General features: G+C 52.6%; 2 protein-coding genes across 5 annotated transcripts in view; one reads left to right on the top strand and one right to left on the bottom strand.

Moving 5' to 3' along the window:
* SGSH (N-sulfoglucosamine sulfohydrolase) overlaps nucleotides 1–1,019 on the bottom strand; it is a 7,058-nt gene extending 6,039 nt beyond the window's left edge. For 2 of the 3 annotated variants that reach the window (XM_020914443.2, XM_070479810.1), the window contains exon 1: nucleotides 923–1,019. In XM_020914443.2, the coding sequence (XP_020770102.2) occupies nucleotides 923–1,019 (97 nt within the window). The remainder of the gene's footprint in view (nucleotides 1–922) is intronic. The other variant, XM_070479809.1, reaches the window with a different exon arrangement.
* Nucleotides 1,003–18,926, top strand: SLC26A11 (solute carrier family 26 member 11). Of its 2 annotated transcripts, none has more exons than XM_020914440.2 (17): nucleotides 1,003–1,228; nucleotides 2,332–2,555; nucleotides 3,104–3,296; nucleotides 3,639–3,724; nucleotides 5,723–5,802; nucleotides 6,865–7,007; nucleotides 9,450–9,625; nucleotides 10,069–10,141; nucleotides 12,353–12,403; nucleotides 13,465–13,525; nucleotides 14,869–14,924; nucleotides 15,119–15,259; nucleotides 15,824–15,951; nucleotides 16,283–16,382; nucleotides 16,817–16,950; nucleotides 17,259–17,331; nucleotides 18,082–18,926. In XM_020914440.2, the coding sequence occupies exons 1-17, from the start codon at nucleotides 1,018–1,020 to the stop codon at nucleotides 18,171–18,173; spliced, it is 2,022 nt and encodes a 673-aa protein (XP_020770099.2). In that variant the 5' UTR covers nucleotides 1,003–1,017; the 3' UTR covers nucleotides 18,174–18,926. The 2 variants fall into 2 exon arrangements, with proteins under 2 accessions (XP_020770099.2, XP_070335909.1); XM_070479808.1 differs by having other exon boundaries at nucleotides 1,210–1,272.

Below are 18,926 nucleotides of genomic sequence, written 5' to 3'. Positions count from 1 at the left end.
AGAATGCCACCAGACATGTATGAAAAGTGGGTGAACATGTTAGGAGGCAGAGTGAAAACTCAGGTAGGCCTGAGCTCCAGGCAGGTATGCCCATGCAGTCCTGGGCTCTGAAGACATGCATGAGGATATGGATCCACGTGCAGGTTCTCTGCCCATGCCCCTCAAAGTGGGGGAGTTGAAGGGAGTCCCTCAGTGCAGGGCTGTTTATGTTACAATTAGCTGAAGGGCCTGCCCAAGACCACAATGTTAATCAGAAAGCGAGACCCTGGCAGACAGCCAGACCTCAAAAGAGGAAAGAATCGGGTTGTCTTGTGAGAGCTGGGCCCTGGTTACCCAAACAGGAAGTCTTGTGAACAGCGGGGTGCTAGAGGAACTTCGGGTTTCAGGATGGTGGGGGCCAGTGGAGAAGGTGGGTGGGGGGCTGCTCTCTTCAGCCAGGAGGAGGAGAGCTGAGCTACAGCGCTCTGGGGTCTAAAAAAGGAAGGGCAAACAGGGGTCATCACTGCTGGGAAGAAGATGAGAGCCCGAGGGCACCCTGACTGGTCCTTGGGGCCTTGGGCACCAGCCCCCACTTCTGGCATCCCCTCCGTAATCTCTGGAAAACCGCCCAGCCTCCATTGGTGGGGAGCGGAGACCGCAGGGCTAGCCCGGGCTGCGCCGGGGTACAGGGTCAGAACCGGGGGCAGGAGAGGAGTGTGAACGCTGGTCCCGACCCCTCCAGGCCCTCCAGTGGGCGGGGCTGCCTCTGCCTGCCTCTCCAAGGAGCTGATCACAAAGAGTCTGGGGCCAGCAAAGAAAGGAGCCGGGAAATGAATGGAAATGAGGGCTGCAGGGCACTGAGAGTTAGCACTGGCCGCTTCTGGGAGACCCAACCGGCGGCGGTAGAGGGCAGTGCCCGGGGTGCCAGCGGGTCAACACTTACCGAGGATCAGCAGCACGTTCCGGGGGCGCGCCCGGTGCACACAACAGAGAGCCACGGAGATCAGTAGCACCCCGCAGACCTGCCCAGAACTTCGCATGGTGGCGGCTCCGGCCTGGCCGCCGTTCCGCGGTCACGTGAGCACCAGAGCCGCCCCGCCCCGCCCTCGGTCACGTGTACACCAGGCCCGCCCAGGACCCGCCCCCGCTCCCGCTCCCCCTCCCTCTCCGGTTTCTGCAGACCCGCTGCGGAGACGACGGGAGACCCGGAGCTGCGGAGACGACGGGAGACCCGGAGCTGTGGCGTCCGGTGAGTGCGCGGCGGACAGCGGCGGGGCCTGGGACCGGGACCGGGTGAGCAAGCCGCCCGGGTACCGGCCGGGATCGCTGGTGGGCGGCCGACTCGGGGGGCGACGTGGGGTTCGAGAGTACGGGCGCCTCCCGCGGGGACCCCGCTCCCACCCACTTCATCCCCACCCAGGTCCCCTACACACTCCGTCTTGCTGGGGCTAGCAGGCCACAGACGGTCAGCCAGCGTGGAATCCCCACGCCTTAGACCCCAGCGTCCGGGGCAAGAGGCTTTGGGGGTGGGGGGCAGGTTATGTCTGGAACATCCTAGCTAGGGCCGGGAGTAGAGGGTGGGCTGAGACGGGCTTTGCGCCTGGGGCGCCAGGACGGGCTTTGCGCGCCAAGGGCGCCAGAGAATGCGCGACCCAAATTAGTGGGGGAGCCGCTGACGTTCGTTCAGAACAGACTAGAATACCTAGGGCTCCTCTAAAGATGAAACGCCACAGGTGGGGGTTGGGGTGAGGCGCAGCCTTGGGGTGGGAGCCCCCCCACCACAGCGCCGCAGTCTGCCGTAGTGGGTGGAGCCTGCTGTGGTGCGCACTTGGAAAATCTCAGGACGCTCGCACGTCCAGTCACCCCTCCCACTCCTTGCCGGACAGCTGTGGCTGTCCCCGTGGACCTGCTTTTCTCTGCACTGCTCCCCGTTAAATTTTCAGGGAGAGCGGGGAATAAAAAAGGAAATAAATTTTCCTGGGAAGCGAAACGTTGAATCTCGTTACCATTTAGGCTTCTCATTGAGAAATCATTTTTCTTTTTTTTTTCTGGGCCAGAGTTGATGGCGGAAGAGAAGGCACCTAGGGTCTGGGCAGGTGGGGTTCAGCGAGAGCAGTCGGTGAGGAGGGGGCACTGCACCTTCCATTGGGGGCTTCTCTACATAAGCTGTTGGTTTCCTGTCTCAGATCAGCAAGGTGGGGGCAGATTTAACCCGTCTGGCTCCACCCCTCTACGTGGGAGAGACCAATGGCGCATCTCTTGAGGTCTCTGGGCAACCCCCTCCTCCCTTATTGCTGGATTTTCTGAGGCCCAGACACTGACTGCTGGTCTGTGTCCTACCCCCCTCTCCAGACATGTCGCCTCCTATGTCTCCTATGAAGCCACCCAAGGGCTTTGCCCCTATGTCCTGCTGCTGGTCCACTGAGACCATGCAGAAGTGGCTACCTTTCCTGGGCTGGCTGCCTGACTACACCTGGTATGCCCTGAAGATGGACTTCATCGCTGGGATCTCAGTCGGGCTCACAGTCATTCCCCAGGCGCTGGCCTATGCCGAGGTGGCTGGACTCCCTCCCCAGGTGAGATGTCTGCCCCTCCTGCTCCCCACCTCCTTTCCCCTCAGCCTGACCCCACTCCAGGCCTTAGTGCTCATCCAGGAGCAGAGTAGAAAGGCATAGTATCACCTCCAGACAAGGGGGCACCCTGGGCTCCAGTCCCACAAAGCCTTATTTTGTAACCTAGAGCATGTGATGGCCTTTGGGCAGACACGTGCCCCTATAACCCTTCTTGTCACAGTTGTTACACACAGGCACCAAGTTAGCTCTGGATGGCCTGATGGGGCCAGCGAGATGACTCACCCTGGCTTTAAGAACCCTTTCTCAGGCTCATGGACTCAGACATAAGAACACTAGGCCCCAGGTGGGTGTGGGTAGAAAAGAGGCCCCTACTCACTGTAGGTCCACAACCTTGGGTAACAGAGGGTAAGCAGTTTGCCCCGCCTGTATGTACTGCTGTGCCCAGAATACACAGCAGACAACACAGATTCCTCTGCTCAGTCAGCTCCGCCAGTGACCCCAGGGGTGTGCCATGTGCCTCATGGGTATTCATTGCTCTCTCTGCCCAACAGTACGGCCTCTACTCTGCCTTCATGGGGTGCTTCGTATATTTCTTTCTGGGTACCTCCCGAGATGTGACACTGGGCCCCACGGCCATCATGTCCCTCCTGGTCTCCTTCTACACCTTCCACGAGCCTGCGTATGCTGTGCTGCTGGCCTTTCTATCAGGCTGCATCCAGTTAGGCATGGGGTTCCTGCGCTTAGGTAAGACTCTCAGGCCTTCCTGCCATGAGGGTGGGGGGCCACAGTTCTCCTGGGGATGCCATGCCTTCAGCAGTTCCTTCTTTGCATTTCAAGGGCTATCCCAGTATGGGTGTGTGTGTGTGTCTAAGGAAGGATGACTCTCAGCCCTTCCCTATTATGCTCAGCCAGGACACTTGGAGAAGTGCCCATGGGCTCAGTCCATAGTCTCTCCTGCTCTCCAAACCAGCCCAAACAGGGCATGCCCTCCACTAGTCTTTAGCCCCAGTCAAACCCTCACCTCTCCCAGCCCACGTTGAGCCAGTAGGGCTGGGACCAGCGTGGTGTTCCCTCTTGGCTGTCCAGGGCTCCTGCTGGACTTCATCTCCTGTCCCGTCATTAAAGGTTTCACCTCGGCTGCTGCCATCATCATCGGCTTCGGGCAGATCAAGGTAAGCACACTAGTTGGCCCTGGGGCACCTACTGGCTAACAGGACTGAGGCTGTGTCCTGATATGTGTGGGCCTGTCATACTCTTGCTCTTTGAGGGTCCAGAGCCTGTGGTGCTGACCTGAGTCTCCATTAATAAAACCATCCTTTGGGGGAGATCTTGAGTGATGGCCAAGTTCTACCACAGGTAATTTGGGGAACCAGTAATGACAGCCCCCACACTTGTCAGTGTTTTCATGGCTAAGTGCTTGGTTCACCTCACAGAGTTCTGCAGCCTCTAATACACACTCAGCCATCAGGTCTTCACAGATCACAAGCATACTGCCAAAATTTTGACAAGCAAATTGCTCCCCCAAGCTAGTTTAGCTAGGTGATTTCATTTTTATGTCTCCCCACCCCCAACTTCTCATTCAGTGATTTTCAAATATCATGCTCCTTTATGTTTCCATTTAAACGTCTGTGGCAAGTATTAGAATCAGTAATCATCCATCATCTGAGGATATCATTTGTTCTCCTTCCACTGGGTTCTGAGTGCCTGGAGGGCAGGGACTGTTTTGCTTCCAACGTGGCTGTCCCGAGCTGTGCTGTGCAGAATGAAACTGAGCTGAATCGTAGAGATTCAGGGTCACAGACACATGCACACACCAGGCTCTCTATGGTGTGAGTCCCACTGTCAGGCTCCGCTTCAGTCTGGCCGGTGACAGTCTTCAAGGATGGAGGCCAAGTAAGAAAGTGAAAACACAAAGCGCCAGAGGGGTACTTGTGAGAGAGACTAAGGCAGCTGACCCGTTCGGGTGTGGGACTGACTGCACTCTGCATTTGGTTCTCACAAGTCCTCTGGGAGGTAAGCTTGTCATATCTCCATTTACAGGGGAGGAAACAGCCTAGAACAATGTGGGTAAATTCAAAGGATAGATTATGTACACACATATGTCAGGGTAAGCTTGGCAAATGCTGTTTCGTGGGATGCTGTGTCCTTTATTCTGGAAACATTATCCTTCATTTTTAGTGTCAAAAATGCTCTTTTTTTAATAACAGTGAGAGGGTAGCTGCTTTACGCATCCTATTCGACAATCCTAGGCCCTGTCTTCAAAACCTTGACTATGTCATGACAGCCCTCTGAGAGCCTTTAGGCTGGGGTGGGGTGGGGTTCCTCTTCACCTGCCCAAATAGGAGTCCCCTTCCCAGGACAGAAACCCCTGTGTGTGTCCCACCTCCTCAGTGTCCTTCGCCTTCAATGGCTGTGTGCACAGCGGGTTGTGGGGTCCTTGGAGCCTGACCACCCTGGGAGTCTGGCCTCGACTGCCCCTTCTGATCCCAGCCAGATAAAGAAGTAAAGCAGAGTGGCGCCCCTTCTCCCTGACGAGGACTGCTGATTTGGACCCCCCCCCCTGCCCCGCCCGCTCCCCGCCCCCCCCACCCCGCGGCCCGCCCCCCGCGCCCCCACCTGCGCAGTTCTGCCTGTCTGCGCAGATTTTTCCCTCCGGTAGGGGGCGGTGCCCGGAGGATGGGCCTCCGAGTGACGGACGTGGTCTCGGGCCAATGGCGGCGGGGCCTATGCTGTGGAGGGCGGGCCGCTAGGTGATGGACGAGGCCGCCGGCCACAGGCAGCCGGGTCTGCACGGGCGGGTCGGCGCCGCAGGACTCTGGACCCTGGGCCATTAATCGGGGCACTTGTTGAACCAGTTTCTTTGGCTGGAGGTCGCCCAGACTGATTTTCCTCGGACAGGAAAATAATTTGCAAAGGCCTGAAACAACGTGAACATTGTGAAATGCCCTCCGCGTGCCTTCTCCCTTGGGGAGGGATGACTTCCATCTGCCCGTGGGAGGCTTTGGGAATGGACTTAGATAAGCCCGGTAGAGCCAGCAAGTGTTTTCCCTCAGGAAGGGCGCTTGAGGGTGGGGGACTCCAGGTTTAGAATGATATTAAGACGCTGCAAGGGAGAGGCCTCAGGGTTTATGTTGCAGAAAGTTGTCTAACCACAATCTCTGTTTGAACAGAACCTGCTGGGACTGCAGCACATCCCCAGGCAGTTTTTCCTGCAAGTGTATTACACTTTCCACAACATCGGAGAGACCAGGTACTGGTCGGCTGAGTTTCTGCCCCCTGCGTTAGTAAGCTCTTCCGTGTAGACCCCTCCCCCAGTCCCCTCCCCATTTCCACTCCCAGTTGGCATTTGTTCCAGTCCTCTGGGGCCCTGCTGCTTAAACAGGGGTCCCATGAGCAGTACCATTGGCATCACCTGGCAGCTGGTAAGATATACACACTCTGGCCGGCACAGACCTGAATTGGTCAGGTTGACAAGAGCCCCAGGGTATTGGCCAGCATATTGATTGAAGCTTGAAAAGCTCTGCTCCAGTCAGTCCCATGCGCTGGTCAGCATGACCCCATGCAGGGCTTTCTCAGTTGGTTGAAGTAAGAAGAGACCACGAAAGGGAAGGGCAGGCAGTCTGTCACTCAAAGAATCCATAGTTCAGCAAAGAGGAGAACGTAGGGCAGGGGGAGGCTGAGGCGGCAGATACGCAGGTTCCCAAGGGATGGGCAACAAGTAGAGGCAGTTCCCTTAGCAAGTGCCTCCCTCAGATGGAACTGCGTCTCCCAGAGGGCCAGTGGGTTAAAGGGATAAATAGGTGATGGTCCTGGCCACAGGTCAGGACCCCTCTCTGACTGGAGGGGCAAGAGGAAGAAATGACCAGGAGGGAGCTGTAGGGGGAGCTACCTGGAGGGAGTCGGGGAGAAACTCTGTGACCATCGTCTTCCCTTTTGATCTGTTGCTGAGGTTTCCAGGCCCATAAGATATACCTGGTGGGGGTCACAGTGGGCAGTGGAGATGGAGATGGACTGGTCAGAAGTGAGTCTTCTGGAACCAACGAGTCATTTGTAGCCCAGAGAGCTACAAACTGAAACTATGAGTGGTAGTGCAGTTACCACTGTGATCTGGCCCTCAACCCCTAGGGCCTGCATACCTACTAAGTTTTTTTTTTCCTACTAAGTTTTGAATAAAGATTTGAAGTGGAATAGGGACACAGATTTCTTAGAAAAAAGCAAAAAGAGCATTCGAGAGAGAAAACTTTGCAGCAGCCAAAGGCCAGAAGGCCGGTGCTGTCGGCGGGGTTGGGCGGTGACTGGTGTCCGTCTGCAGGGTGGGCGATGCGGTGCTGGGGCTGGTCTGCATGGTGCTGCTGCTGGTGCTGAAGCTGATGCGGGACCACGTGCCTCCTGTCCATCCCGAGATGCCCACTGGAGTGCGGCTCAGCCACGGGCTGGTTTGGACTGCCACCACAGGTGAGGGAGCCTTCCGGCTGAGGGGGCACTTCCACAGCTGTCTTCTCTAACCTGGGCTCACGTTGTGGTCACCCCAGGAACCGGAATCCCACCCCTCGAGATTCTCATGTCACTCACTAGGTGGTTCTGATACGTAGTCAGCCTGGAAACTGGTTTAGCAGCAGAAGTTCTCCGCCAGGAATGACTGTACACCATGCCCCTGCCCCTCAACCGTGGGACTTTTGCCAATGTCCAGAGACATTTGTGGTTAGCCCTGCGGGGCAAAGCTGTTTCTGGCATGTGATGGGTGGTGACCAGGGACATCAATAAACATCCTGCAGTGTACAGTTGCCCATGGCAAAGAATGATCTGACCCAAAACAGCAGTGCAAAGGCTGAGAAACCCTGGCAGGTCTCTGGGGGAGAAAACTAGTTCCACTGAGACAAACTGGTCCTGTTTTAATTGTGCAGCTGCAGAGGGTAAGGACTTTGCTAATAGGTTACTTGGTAAAGAATCCACCTACAATGCAGGAGACCCTGGCTCGATTCCTGGGTTAGGAAGATCCACTGGAGAAAGGATAGGCTACCCACTGCAGTATTCTTGGGCTTCACTTTTGGTTCAGCTGGAAAGAATCTGCAATGTGGGAGACTGGGGTTCGATCTCTGGGTTGGGAAGATCCCCTGGAGAAAGGAAAGGCTACCCACTCCAATATTCTGGCCTGGAGAATTCCATGGACTGTATAGTCCACGGGGTCGCAAAGAGTTAGACATGGCTGAGCGATTTTCACTTTTCACTTTCAGAGGGTAAAGATTTTGCTTTGGGCCTGGAATCAGCCAGAGGATCTGTAAAGAAAGGCTGAGATGAAAGGCTGCCAGATGAGGAGAGTTCACGAGACCATTGGCTGGTTGAAGGGCCATCTCTGGGTAGTGGGGGTGAGGGATGGGAGTTGGGTGTCAATAGAAATCTCTCCACTGAGCTGCCACTAGGTGACACCAAGATAGAATTGCAAGTATAGCAAAGCACGGAAGTGCTGATACCTAGTGGGCCTTCCCAGAGCTGAAGGGAACAGAAGTTACCCTACTTGGACCTACTCCTTGGCAGCTGTGAAATCCAGCCACATGTGAGAAGGGGTGGCTAGATTCTTAGCCTTTGAGTCACTTCCAGATTTTCCAGCTGGTTCTCAGTCCCTAGAATCACTCCCCAGACCCTGTTCTGCAGCCTGAAGGCCGTGGGTAAATGTTGAGCACTCCAGATGGTGGGGAGGGTGGAAGAGCACTGGGTTTATAGTGACAATTCCTGGGGACTTACCTGGTGATTCAGTGGAAACTGCAGGGCGCACAAGTTTGATTCCTGATCCAGCAACTATGATCTTGCATTCTGCAAGGTGTGGCCAAAAAATAAAAACAACTCTCTGAGCTTCTAATATACTCTTTTCTGTATTCCTCCAGCCATCTATAGGTAACTTAAAAAAAAAAAAATTCTGTTTAAGAAAAAAGCAAAATTCCTGGCTTCAAGTCCTAGCTTAGCCACTTGGCACTTACATGAGTTGTTTTCAAAATTTTATGCACTTTAGTATAGTCATCTGTAAGATAATGAAAACAGGTTCTGTTGTCTAGAAGTTTGACACTGAAAGTGTGAACTCAGACCAGCAGCTTGGAAACTTGTTGGAAATGCAGACTCTCAGGAAGCACTTCACAAACATCACTTCTTTTGATTCTCATCACAGCCTTGAGGATAGGGTATTATTTTCCCTGTTTTGCCAGTGAGGGAAGTAAGGCTCTGAAAGATAAAACAGACAAACCAAATAAGACTTCTCAAGGTCACGTAGGAAGGATGAGGCAGAGTGAGGACTTGTTCCCAGGTTACTTGCCCTTTTTCTTTATCAACTGATCTGGAAGTGTATTGATTTTATTTATCTCACAGAACTTTTGATTCTCTATTCTCTCAACATTGATCTCTCCATTGCTTTCTTCTAGTTCATTGATTCTACTCTGCTATTTATTATTTCCTTGCATTGGCTGATCTTAAATTTACCTTTCATTTTCAAAATCTTAAGGCAGAAGCTGAGGTCTTTGAGTTCCTTCCTTCTCTGATACAGTGTTCAGGATAATAAATTTCCCTGTTAAGCACTGGTTTAGCTGCAGCCCACAATTTTGATAGGTTATAGTTTTACTTTCATTTAGTTCTAAATGCTTTCTAATTTCCATTTTGACATCTCCTTTGAATTGTGGATTATTTAGGAGTGTATTATTTCATTTCTCCTTTGAACCAGGAGCCTTTTAGGAGTTAGTTTCCAAATATTTGGTGATTTTCTAATTAATATTTTGCTATTGATTTCTAATGTAACTCCATTATTGTCAGAGAACAAACTTTGTATGTACATACATATGTAGGATTATAATTTTCTCTGGAGATGATCCTCCTTATCTTGCTAATGTCCTTAATTCTCCCCGTCTATCCTAGCTCGCAATGCCCTGGTGGTCTCTTTTGCTGCCTTGGTCGCATACTCCTTCCAGGTGACCGGATACCAACCTTTTGTTCTAACTGGGAAGACACCCGAGGGACTCCCCGATGCCCACATCCCTCCCTTCTCAGTGACCACTGCCAACGGGACAGTCTCCTTCACCGAGATGGTACAGGTGGGTAGAGACGGAACCCGGCCAGTTTGGCCGAGGCTGCAGTGCCCCTGACCCTGGTTCTATCTCCTGATGCATCAGCTTAGAGACCGGCAGCTCTGACTTCAGCTCGGACTGCTGCGTCCTCAGGAAGATGCGTCTCTGCTACAGAGACAGGTGTGAATGCATTCCTGATTAGGCACAGCCTCAAGGGACACCATGGGTATTTTTTCCGCCCTGAGCCCAGGGGCGTTTCCGCCATCACGGACGTTGGCAGAGCAGGAATTTGTCGTGTTCTGCTCTGTGTCGTGCTCTTTGCAGTGTGAGCTCACAGCCCTGCCGCTAAAGTTACATTTGCTTCCGTCAGACGTGGACAAGCCAGTGCTTGCCTTATCCGGTCACTGCCTGGTCAGACCTCCTCTGTCCTTCCCTGGAGGGTCACTCACCACCCCTCTCTCCTCTCCCAGGGAATGGGGGCCGGGCTGGTCGTGGTACCCCTGATGGGTCTCCTGGAGAGCATCGCAGTGGCCAAATCCTTTGGTAAGATGCTCACCACCCACGCCCTCCCTGGCACCTCAACCCGGAGCTCAGCCTGCCTTGCTTGCCTGCTCTCCTGCTTGCTTTAATCTGCTCTGATTTTTAACACTTTGAATTTTTATTCAAGTAACACATGTTTATGTTTTTTGAAAAAAAATAGTGAAAATGGATTGTCAAATGAAAAATCTCTTCCAGTAACTGGAAGTATTTGACAGTCCACTCTCTGTGGACATAAAAAGTCCTGCATTGAGCCTTTGCCAGTTGAACTTTTCTGTGTGTGGTATACACCCTCACGCTGCCAACTAATTTCAAGCTGAATGTGGAGTCTGAACATTAAGGTCTTGTGATGAGATATGAAATAGCCACTATCCATTGTATGCATACAGCTAAGTAATTTCATTGGTCATAATGAAAGGTAATAAAGTACATTAGGAATGGACATATTTTAAGTATTATCTTTGTTTTTAATGTAATTGATTTAATTGAAATTTTTCATGTAATTGGTAATAATGGCTGTATTTGACAACCTGTTAGCAAAACTCGTAAAAATTTAACAAGGTACCCTTTCCAGGTGTCTGAACACAGCTGGTCTGTCCCCTCCGCACCCGCTCAGAGGCTGGAAAATGTTAATCTACGTATGTGTTAGCTGCTCAATACTGATTCCCTCTGCCTGAGCTGGGGCTGCCAAACCCTTCACGTGTCCCTGCGTCTGTCTTAGGTCCTTGGGCTTGTGCTCTATATTGTCCGTGAGGATGATGTGCTCTTTCTATTCTCTAGCAGGGTTAAGTCTTTGGGTCTAATTTGACTCTAAAGGTTAAAATTCAAATATATGACATGTATGTTGTTATGACTACCTAAACTGTGTTTACTGCTCAGCCCAGGTTGTGCCAGGATTCTGTTTCTTTCTTTCCCTGAAGTCCCAGCATCTGTATCCTTAGACCATTCCAAGGAGACTCTAAAGCATTCTAAAGGGTTTTCCTTTGCAAATACCAACAATCGCTCAAGACCACACTACATTTCAGTTGGTAACCTGTTCAGCTCACATCTTTCTTGCTTAGTTTTTATTTTTCTGATCCTTTTTTTTTTATTTGGAGGGGCATATTTTGGAATCTGCATGTGACAACTTTTACTCATCTTGTTCATTACTTAGAAAATTGTTTTCTTTTCAAGTCCGCTGACTTTCTGTGCTCATTTGCAAAGCTTGTCGCACTCTTAAATCAAGGCTTAGTAAGCCACGGCTGGCTACCCGTCACCTAAGAGTGGCTTTTGCATTTTAAATGTTTGAAAAAAAATCTAAAGAAGATTAGGATTTGGGGACACATGAAAAGTATATGAAATTCCTATTTCAGTTCACAAATAAGGTTTTATTGGAAGATGGTTTCTTGCTCAGTTGTTTCATGGTGTGTGGCTACTTTGTGTTACAGTGGGGAGCTGAGCAGTGTGACAGAGGGTGTGATCCTCAAAACCTAAAGCATTAAAAAAAAAGAAAAAAACCTAAAGTATTGAAGACTTCCCTGGTGGTCCAATGGTTAAGAATCTGCCTTGCAATACAGGGGACATGAGTTCAATCCCTGGTTGGAGGACTAAGATCCCACATGCCACAGGGCAACGAAACCCACACTATGCAACTAGAGATTCCATGCGCTGCAACAGAAGATCCCATGTACCACAACTAAGACCTGATGTCGCCAAATAAATATTAAAACAGAACTGAAGTATTGACAGTCTGGCACTTTATAGAAAGTTTGCCAACTGCTGTCTTAAGATTCATGCTCCTCCATGGTTTCTTCCTGAATCTTCCTGCTCATCTCTCTAGGCCTCATCTGAGACTCTCTAGTCATCATGACCTGTAACCAGAGAGCTTTTAGTTTAAAACACCCTCCCCTTATTATAAAAGCAATATTTGTCGCACAAAATACTGGCAGTTCAGAAATGGATAAAGAAAAAATGAATCACTTATAAACTCCCTTACTACCCTAATTAACTGCTGGTAACATTTCACTCTATGTCTTTCTACTCTTTTTTGTTTTTTTTTTTTGTAAACACACAGAGACACATATACCTTTGCATATATGTATATATTTTATCTGTGTTTATATCTTATATTTATGAAACATAGTGCTATAGGGAGAAACTGGTATCCTGTTTTATCATTTCACAAACAGTTTTCCTATGATATATATCTAGTAACAATGTTTTGTCCGTTCTCTTTAGCTTCTCAAAATAATTACCGAATTAACTCCAACCAGGAGCTGCTGGCCATTGGTAAGACTCCAGCAGCGGGCGGCTCTCGGGGGCTGGGTGGTGGTGGAGCTGACACGCAGGGTGCCCAGCTGGCCCGAGTGGGGCCCTTGCACCCGTCTCAGGTGATTCAGTTTAATTGCTAGGAGTAGGGTACCGACATCTAGTGTCCAATCTGACCGAGGCTCGTTGAGCACCTGCTGTGTACCTGACCCTGAGGGCCGTGGCCTGTTCTGTGTCGAGAAACACCTGGAATGTTCCTCCTGGGCTGGGGGTAGGGGCTTTCCAGGACGAGGATCAGATGGCTGAGGAATGTGGCCAGATACAGTCTCAGGTGAGCCTGCGGATCCTGCAGGATCTTGGCTGCCTTTGCTCCACCCTGTGGATGAGTTAGGACTCAAGTTGGCCCCAGCCTTCCTGACTGTGGAGGGCTGTATCTTGAGTGTCATCTGAGCTGTCTTGAGAGCAGGCCTTGAACCTATGACTGGCTGTGGGTTTTGCGGAACCAAGGAGACTGTGGTCATCTTTGTGGAGGCCACTGACTGAGGGGGCTGCTGACAAGCCAGTGGTGATGAATGTGGGCTGATTAACTCCATTCTGAGTTCCCAGCCAGGCTCCAGGCATGGGTATGTCCAGTACAGATTAATCAAAGGCTTCACTTTGGCTGGTCATCTCACGGAAGGAGTGTGACTTTGAAGGAACTCAGACCATGAGGGACCCCAGCAGGACTGGGCACTTTGGGCCTGTGCACACTTGCCCTATTCAGCTACTGCCCCCCCACTTCTGGGCAGTGGGATTCCATGTTCTTACACACAGGAAAAGTCATATCTAACTCACACGGGCAAGGCCAGGGGCAGAATTGCTTCATAGCTGGACTCAACCTCAGCACACTGGGCAAAGACGGTGGTTTGTTTTGTCCATCCTAGAGGAAGGGAGAACCCGATACAGGCTGCCCCCGGGTAGATCCTCTCACCTCCTGTCTTCTGTTTCTTTCTGGTTTCTGTGTCCCTCCTTCATATCTCCTTTTCCTCTCTGTTTCATGATCCTTCTCCTGCATGAACCCTTTCCTTCTGTTTTCTCCCTAGGCTTAACCAACATCCTGGGCTCCCTCTTCTCCTCCTACCCGGTCACAGGCAGCTTTGGACGGTGAGTGACCACATGCTCCTTCTGTGTCTCCAGGGACGTCCCAGCCTCGGACAGAAGGTCTTCTGACTTGAAGAACCAGCTCCCCTATGGAGTCCTTCCCATGTCCTGAGGCCGTTTTCATGGTTCTCCCTATCTGTCTTCTCTCCCCCAGTCAGCTCTGACAGAGTTCACAGGGAGGCAGGACGGGGGTACTCCATCTGCTTCCCTCACCTCTTTGGCTGGTTTTCTTTACAATAGTACACAGTGTTGTGGGCTTCTCAGCTGATAGCTAGGGGTAAAGAACCTGCCTGCCAATGCAGGAGACATAAGAAACATGGGTTCAGTCCCTAGACTGGGAAGATTCCCTGAAGGAGGGCATGGCAGCCCACTCCAGTATTCCTTGCCTGGAGAATCCCATGGACAGAGAAGCCTGGTGGGCTATAGTCCATGGGGTCGTTAAGAGTCAGCACGACTGAAGCGACTGAGCATGCACACACAGTTTTGCAGTTTAACATTAAAAAGATGCCCATGCATGGAAGTGTTCCTAGTGTCTTGTTGCTTGAGTTAATTCCTGAAAGATAGTGGGGGCGGGAAAGACTGCAGCTCTGCCTGAGGAAGGGGCAGACTGTCAGGTGAGGTCACCATAGAAACCCCCAAAGAGCAGAAGGGCAGGGTGAGAGGGTGTCTCGTGGCTGGAAAGAGAAGAGGAGGCATCAGTGCCCAGCCCTCAGGCCAAGTCCTGGAACCCAACCCAGTACTGTCTGAGCGCTTAAACCTTCCTGACACCCCAAACCCTGGTGTCAAGGGGGCGCAGGGCACATGGCCCGACCTCCAACATCTCAGCATCCCTGTCTGTAAAGTAGAATCATGACAGGGCCTGTCTCAGCAAATTATTTAGGGAGTTTAAAGAAAATCACGTAGAACAATGCTGGTGACTTGGTAGCTGCTGTACTAGCATTCATGAAGTAAAACCTCTAACCAGTTTTCAGGTTAACTTTTTATATGCTCTTGTTGGCATAACTGGGTTGCGAACCTGTTTAGTTAAGGTCATATTTTATGTCCCCTGATATCTAGCACAAATACAGTGTTGAACATTTGGATTTACAACCAGGCTTCTGTCAGATATGCCTATCTGTTATTTTGGGTTGAGAAGGCCCAGGAGTCCCCTCTGGGTGAGAGGACCCAGTGCGCCAATGTCTAACTTTCTCCACTAGGTGGCGACGTTGCTGAGGGCTCCCATTTCCCCCACTGCCCACTTCCTGCCACGGGAGCCCCCATTCTTGGAGACCAGCCATAGCTGTGTGGACATCCCCTGCTCTCCCGGTCTGACTGACAGCCACTAATGGGTTTCTCTCACCTTGCAGGACGGCTGTGAATGCCCAGTCGGGAGTGTGCACCCCAGCAGGGGGCCTGATGACGGGTGAGCACCCCTCGAACACACACAGCATGTTCTCCCGTGTCCATGGCAGTGAGATGGGAGGAAAGGAGAGGAAGGAGCCTGGGGTGCGGGTGCTGTTGGCTCTGGCGCCCAGCTCTGTGCCCCCAGAGGGCTTCTTGCTGGGTGGGAGTCGGGCGGCAGGGCCACATGGTCACGGCGCCCCCACACCCCCACAGGAGCCCTGGTGTTGCTGTCGCTGGACTACCTGACCTCGCTTTTCTACTATATCCCCAAGTCTGCCCTGGCTGCTGTCATTATCATGGCTGTGGTCCCCCTGTTCGACACCAAGATCGTGAGGACACTCTGGCGAGTGAAGAGTATGTGTCTCCTATCTGTCTCCTATCAGTCTGAGGTTTATTAATGATCCTGCCCCTGCTGTCGGCCGCTGCTGACAACAGCCCAGTTGGGGTGAGGTGGGGGCTTTGGGATGACCAGCAGCGCCCACGTCACAGCCTCCCTTCTCCACAGTCATTTCAGCTCCAGGTCCCCTGAACCTGCAGTTCATGTACTATAACAAGTTTTTACTCTGTTTTGTTTCTCAAAGGAGTTGAGGGATTTACGTGACTCCCGCATCCCTTTATCCTTGGTCCCCTGAGAAGTGCGCACTGTGGCTTCGTTCCAGGGGCCGGGGGCCAGGTTGGCCAGATAGGGAGGGACTTCCTGCCTTTGACATCCTTGAGCTGGCATGGCCTGTCAGCAGCATCAGTCCCCAAGTCCTTGTGGGGGCGGGGGGGGGGTCCCTTGGGGGCTGCTTGGGGTCCAAGACACCTTTACTCATTACATGAAAGCCATACATGAGGTGTCCTCATCGGAGGGCTCAGGTAGTTAGGAGCTGAGCTCGCCGACGAGGGTCCTCCTCTCAGCTGGACCCCCTCTCCCAGGGCTGGACCTGTTGCCCCTCTGCGTGACATTCCTGCTCTGCTTCTGGGAAGTCCAGTACGGCATCCTGGCAGGCACCCTGGTGTCCGTGCTGATTCTCCTGCACTCCGTGGCCAGACCCAAAATACAGGTAGCCCATCTGCCTCCCTGAGGGGGAATCACCTGCCTCAGGGGGCCCAGTGGGGTGAAGTATGCCGTGGGGTGGACCCCTTGATCCCACCATCTTACACTTTGGCTCTCGGTGTGACTGTGGCCCGAGGCACTGCCGAGTGACCTTTCACCTGGTGGATGGTGTGACCCTCCTGCATTAACTGCATTAACCTCCTGCAGTGCATGGGGCCCTGGGTGGGGCCATGGGTCGGGCTCCTGCCAGCTCTGCACTCCCCATCCACCAGAAGCCTGGCAGAGCTGCCCTGTGGAACTGGCCTCCAGGGCTCACTGGCTTCCCCTGCTGTCCCCAGGTGTCAGAGGGTCCGATGCTAGTCTTGCAGCCAGCGAGCGGCCTGCACTTCCCTGCGATCGAGACCCTCCGAGAGGCGTTACTGAGCCGGGCTTTGGAAAGTACGTGGCCACATGGGCTGCGGTCACCCCCAGCTCCCCACCACCTTCTCTGCACCCAGCCTGGCTCCTGCTGGACCCCAGATCCTGCCCTCAGCTGTCAGGAAGGAGCTCACCTGCCCTTGGGTCCAGGGATCTCAGGCATTTCAGAATTTCGTCCAGTGAAACCCCCATGCCCGCTGTCTGCATGCAGTAAGGGTGCAGGTCCCCAGCATGTGTCCCCTAAGGGCACACTGCTTCCGGGAGTTGGTATTCAGGGGAGAAAGGGGCTTGTTTGTCTGTCCTGTGAAGGAAACAGCTAATGGCTTGGGTCCTCGTCCTTTCCCTTTCCCATTCACACTGGGGAGGTGCTCTTGATGGCCTTACATGGCCCCAGGCCCCTGGCCAGGGCCTCCTGTGGTGGCCTGCACCCAGTGTGACCTCTCGTTTCCCCCCAGCATCCCCGCCGCGCTCCGTGGCCCTGGACTGCACCCACATCTGCAGCATGGACTACACAGTGGTACTGGGGCTCGGGGAGCTCCTGGAGGACTTCCACAAGCGGGGCGCCACCCTTGCCCTCATCGGCCTGCAGGTGGGTGTTGGCATCCACTCTGGAAGTAGCCTGGTGAGGTCTGTGTTGTCACCTTTCCCACGTCAAGATGAGGCTACCGAGGCCCAGAGAAGCCGAGTGACTTGCCCAGTGACACACAGCGAGGAGGGCGGCCAGGCTCCTGTCTTGTGGCCCCGGGCCGCAGAGCTCTGCTTGCATCCGTTATAACCTGTGTTTGCAGAGCACTCGTCTCCTTGTCCTCCAGACAGTATTCACTTAGGGCGTGTTCCTCTCCCAGAGGTGTGAGGCAGCCTGTTCCCACCTGGAATCACCACTTGTCTGTCCCACAGGTCCCTGTTCTCCGTGTCCTGCTGTCCGCTGACCTGAAGGGAGTCCTGTATTTCTGCACCCTGGAAGAAGCAGGTGAGTGCGGCCAGAGAGAGCCGCAGCAGCCCAACTGCCCACGCCCGGGGGGGCCAGGACAACAGGACTGAAACCCTGGGAGACAGGAGAGTCAGGGCTTGAGTCAGAGTGGGGAGCACTCCGACGAGAGTGAGATAGTGGGCAGGTTGTCAGGGGACCTTTCTGCTCTGAGATTTTCTTTTAGGATTGTATGTGAGGCACAGTTCACATGAAATGCACAGATGCTAAGTGTGAGTTTGAGTCCTGACAGATGAATGCAGTGGATATCCAGTTAGGATAGAGATCATCTGCATCATTCCAGAAATTTCCCTCATTCCCCTGACTGCCACTGGGAGTAAGTGGCTGCTCTGATTTCTACCATCAGTCAGCATAGCCTGTTCTAGAACTTCGTGTAGTGTGATCGAAGGATTCTGTGTCTGGCTTCCTTGGCTCAACCTGGTATCTGTGAGATTCATCCATGTTGCTGCTAGAAGCAGCCAGAAGCTGATCCGCAGGAGCTGGATAAGCAGGTTGGGCCCAGCCACACCATGGAACCCGTCTGGCAATAAGGAGGGTTATCATGGCACCAAGAGTTGTGAGGATGATGATGGAGACTTAGGTGAAACCAGCCCAGGGCAGGGGGCACCAGCCCAGGGACCTTAACTCTCTGCACTCAAGACCCCCAAAAATGCCAGCCTTTAATCCCATTCCATGAACTGACCCATCCTCACTTTGCTTTTTTAGTGTTTAAAAACCTTGTGTTTTCTGCAGAGAAATATCTGAAGCAAGAACCAGGGACCCAGCCCTACAATGGCAGCGAAGACTCTGTTCCGGAACACAAGATTGCCCTGCTGAAGGCCTGAGTGGGCCACCGAGGGGCGCCCGACATCAGAGGGTCTCCCGGAAGGTTCTTGTCACTGTGATGCCGGATGCCGCCTTGCAGATGGATCTGAGAAACCTGAGCAGGTGACCCAGAGGAGGGGGAGGGCAATGGTGTGGAGTCCACAGGTGGGACTCACCCCTTCCTCTGAGGTGACTGAAAAGGTACCTCCCTGCTCTTCCCTGTATGCAAACTCTTTTTTTAAAGAGTGGTTAGGAGAGAGCCTTCTAGAATGGCAGACCAGGTGAGAAAGGAAAGGGCAGGGATTTCAGCCTGGTCTAGGAGAGGAGCCCTCTTCTCACCCCAGCGCCTTCCTGGATTTCGGGGGAAACGGGGAGGGCGGGCATCTCTCAGGTGGGTTCCCTTCTTGATGGCGGCGGCTGTGCTGTTGTTGAGAGGAAAACCAAGGTTTGCCAAAAGACTTAAAGTGTCTATGAAAAGTGACTTTGTTGTGTTTTCTAAATTTAAAAAAGTGATAGCTTTGGTGTTTTTGTAAAAACCATACATGCTTATTGTAAAAACTGCCAGAAGTCTTCCCCTCCCCCATCCAGTTTGGCGATATCTCCCGACCTCCTCCCTCCACCGTATACGTACATGTGTGTACGTTAGCATGTGGATGTGTGTTTACACTCATGTAAATGGGATCATTTCATCCGTGGTGCTCTGTGACCCACATTTTCATGCGGTCATTGCTGTGAATTATTCGTTGTGATAATAAATAGAGAAGACATGATGA

Source organism: Odocoileus virginianus, chromosome 17, assembly GCF_023699985.2.
Source record: "Odocoileus virginianus isolate 20LAN1187 ecotype Illinois chromosome 17, Ovbor_1.2, whole genome shotgun sequence".
In the NCBI taxonomy this organism is placed as follows: Eukaryota; Metazoa; Chordata; class Mammalia; order Artiodactyla; family Cervidae; genus Odocoileus; species Odocoileus virginianus.
This window is presented reverse-complemented; position numbering and strand designations above follow the sequence as displayed.